The 3,440-nt window shown below is 37.6% G+C and overlaps 1 protein-coding gene across 1 annotated transcript; it reads right to left on the reverse strand.

Annotated features, from left to right (window-relative positions):
• Positions 1–204: 204 nt before the first annotated feature.
• Positions 205–2,853, reverse strand: LOC113524587 (uncharacterized). Its single transcript, XM_026910902.3, has 2 exons — positions 2,617–2,853; positions 205–2,079 (listed from the first exon to the last, which is right to left on the reverse strand). Exons 1-2 carry the CDS (start codon positions 2,668–2,670, stop codon positions 898–900), a joined length of 1,236 nt encoding a protein of 411 aa, XP_026766703.1. The 5' UTR covers positions 2,671–2,853; the 3' UTR covers positions 205–897.
• Between the last annotated feature and the right edge of the window lie 587 nt (positions 2,854–3,440).

The following is a 3,440-nucleotide window of genomic DNA, read 5'->3' on the forward strand; positions in this document are numbered from 1 at the left end:
GGTTAGCTCGTTAGCTAGCAGTCTGGTGTTAGCTACCGCTGAGTGAAGACTGAAGTGAAGTGTGTTATAAAGCATTATAACTGTTCAGTGTGTCTCACAGCAAAAATCAACAGTTCTATTATTTCTAATTCAGTAAAGAATCTTATATTTTTAATCCAGTATCTAGTTATGAAAAAACACCTCACTCAAAAAAGGACACACATCGAGGCTAAAATCCATTTTTATTTTCATTTCTTTCTTTAAATGATTAAGTGAACATGATAATATCCAGAATATGTTCCACCACCTTTAATACATTTCTCCAGAATCAAATAAGGCTTCAGATTTGTAAATAATAATAGTAATAATAATAATAATAATAATAATAATAATAATAATAATAATATTCCACAGACAAATAATCCCCTTATAGTCATTTTATAGGTCACTGATTATAGCAATGCATTAATCAAAATGAAATTAATATTAATAAATGGTTTTCTGGTCAACAAACAAATAATTAAAATCATTTGGGAAATAAATGTAAAAGAGTAAATATAATTCAGAATGTATTCATATTTTAATTATTCTGCAGATCAAAAAACATCATTAGATGCCACTTTAATAAGTATTGATGTAAGTGTCATTTATCTGTTTATTATTATTCAAACATCAGGAACTTTTCCATAAAAAGTTATGAACTATTCATAAAAATGTCATACAGCATAAAAAATGATCAGCTTCAAAATTCAGCTTCATTTGCATACTATGCGCATGTCATTTACATAAAGCAGGCCCTAATTAGTGCGGCTGTTCCAGATTCAAATGAGCGCACGAAATCTAAAAGCATCGTGAGTCTCGAGAGTATCGACATGTCTGTGTAATCTGCATGCAGCCGTTTTCTGATCAGATTGAGGGCTAGGAGGAACTGACTTTCAGCTTTTCATTAAATTCACAAACAAAGTTTTTGTATTCTCTTGCGTGTTTAATGGCATCGACTAGTACTGTGGCGACTTTTCCGTCCATGCTGAACGGATTTTTCTTACTCAGCTCTTTAAATTCCTCGTCGTTTTTACAGTTAAATAACTGAATGATGAAGCCTCTGTTTTTGCCAGTTACTCCTGGCAGCAGTTTGGGGTCATTTGGGCCAGTCTTATTATATGTTTCTTTATTTATGAACACCCCATTACAGTATGCACTCTTTGCCAAATTCATCCCTTCCAGATGCGACTGTCCGGTCTTCAGGCCTTCGTCTGTAAGGGTGAATCTGTCCGGAGTAACGATGATGATGGGGTCTCTGTCAGGAAACACGGCTTTAAAATTGACACGTTCCTTGACCTGCGAGATCAGAACTGGTGACTCCATGCCGTACTCGCCCTTCCCCCTCTTTGGCTTGATGAAACTCTCCTCTATGGTGTTGAGTCCGTCGCGCACTAGAACACAGAAGTTGGGTTCTGGGTAGTACACAAGGAGAGGGTTGACCTCTGCCAAGGCTACACGGACCGTGCGGTCCAGTCTACTCGCAACATAGTGCTCGCTGTCGTGGGTGAACTCGTAACCAGTCGACATCACGGTGGGCGGGATGGCGTCTTTTTTCAGCACCTCTCTCACAATTTCTAAGTATTCACTGTAGATGAAGTTGAACTTGAACGTGTCACTATCAACGAAACTGAAATAAACCAGACACTTTGGATCGTTCTCCCTAAACTCCTTCACTAGTTTTCTTGTAGCAGCATCATTTTTCAGATGCTCTCGAATATCCTGGTACGGTACTTTAGTCGCATCTGGTGCTATTGTTCCACCGCTTCCCCAGGTGTAGGTGATTATAGAATACTTGATATTCATGTATTTACAATTGTACTTGAAGGTCTGGAGCTCCTTCAGAACCTTAGCGAGTTCTGGGGTGTGTCTTCCATTCATGCCAAAAATCACAGCTACGTCTTCCAGCACGTCTTTGCCATTCTTATCCTTCATAAATGTTCTATCCTTTTCCTTAAAGCCTTCACTTAGAGCATCAAGTAGATAACCACACCTCTTCTGTGCCTCATCCTTTGAATCCACCTTCAAAGGAATATTGATCAAAAACTTGACCTTTAACCCCTGACGAAGAGACAGAACACAATTATTTTTAATAAAAAAGCAAGTAATTTTGGTCACTTTTGTAGATTAGACTCATTAATAGTTTGATAATAGTTTCAAAAATGTAATTCGCTCCTGAGTGTGAGAATCAAAGATTTTTTTTTTAAAAAAGTGATTTAAAAAAATGCAAGTATTGATAAATTCCTGTGGTATAAGAGGAATAAAACACTAAGGGGTGTGCTGTTACAGGAAAATAATCTACTTCAGGCTGTAACTTCTAGGGTGCCTTTAATTTTCACCACCAACTTGTGTGTTTTTAAATGGATACTGCGATATTTTCAGACTAGTTTATCATTACACATATTATACATTATATTTATACTCCTAATAACAGCACAACTCCAAGGTCACTGAGTTGCCAGTTTATTAGTTACAGCAGTCTAGTGCTTATAATAATAAACTGTCTATTCAGAGCAGTCTGGAAAATACATTAGCCAATATTTCACTGTTTGTAATCTGTAGAATCTATCACAAACATTATTAAATGTAAGATCTAACCTGAGCAGAGGGTTCTCTGGGCCTTTTGCTCCCGCTTGGAATTTTGCTTGCCATTTGCTTGCTCTTCGTTCTTCCTGACCAACGAGTGAAATCCGCCTGCTGATCCGAGTCTTATACGGGGCGTGAGGATATTTATAATGTTGCTGAGTTGCCAGTAATGCCAGTGTCATCACTGTTTCGCAATGGCAGTCGACGCTTCTCTTGAATTCTGTAAGGTTGTCAGGTCAGTTATTTGAAACAAATTACTGAGCAACCTTCATAAAAACATTTTCCAGCCGCACCCAACATTCTGGTTCTCGTTAGGCCAGTTTGCACCAAGAAGCCAGAAGAGGAAGTGTTCATTACACTCTGTATAAAATCTGTTTGTTTGAATGTTACATGTGATCCGTTCCAAAGTTACATGCATGTTGCTTGTGTTTTTATTGAGTTTTAAATTATTTCAGTCTCAATCCAAATCCTGACACGTATCACCCAGTGTAGAGAAAAAAGAGAAAAGTTGATGGAGCAAAAAGATGAGCGATGGAAGACTAACGACATGTTGATCTTAGCAGAAATAATCTCACATGGAGTTCTTAAATTTGTTTTTTTACTTTTATAAAATTCTACTTTCAGAGTACATGAACTGTTAAGTATTAATGGATTATTAGGAAGAATGTGCCCCCTCACCACACACACACACACACCCACACACACCCACACACACCCACACACACACACACACACACACACACACACACACACTGGAGTGGCTTATATTCACCAGGACATAGTGACAGCAGAAATGAATCAGTGACTCTAATGTTGGAAAATTACTGCATTCAACT

This window comes from Pangasianodon hypophthalmus, chromosome 15 (genome assembly GCF_027358585.1).
Source record: "Pangasianodon hypophthalmus isolate fPanHyp1 chromosome 15, fPanHyp1.pri, whole genome shotgun sequence".
Lineage (NCBI taxonomy): Eukaryota > Metazoa > Chordata > Actinopteri > Siluriformes > Pangasiidae > Pangasianodon > Pangasianodon hypophthalmus.

What these genes read in the sequence shown, in the direction of transcription:
- LOC113524587 (XM_026910902.3), bottom strand. Translation starts at nt 2,670, where the DNA reads ATGGCAAGCAAAATTCCAAGCGGGAGCAAAAGGCCCAGAGAACCCTCT. An exon ending in CCAGAGAACCCTCTGCTCAG is followed by an intron (nt 2,080 to 2,616) that starts GTTAGATCTTAC and finishes TCTCTTCGTCAG; the next exon opens with GGGTTAAAGGTCAAGTTTTT.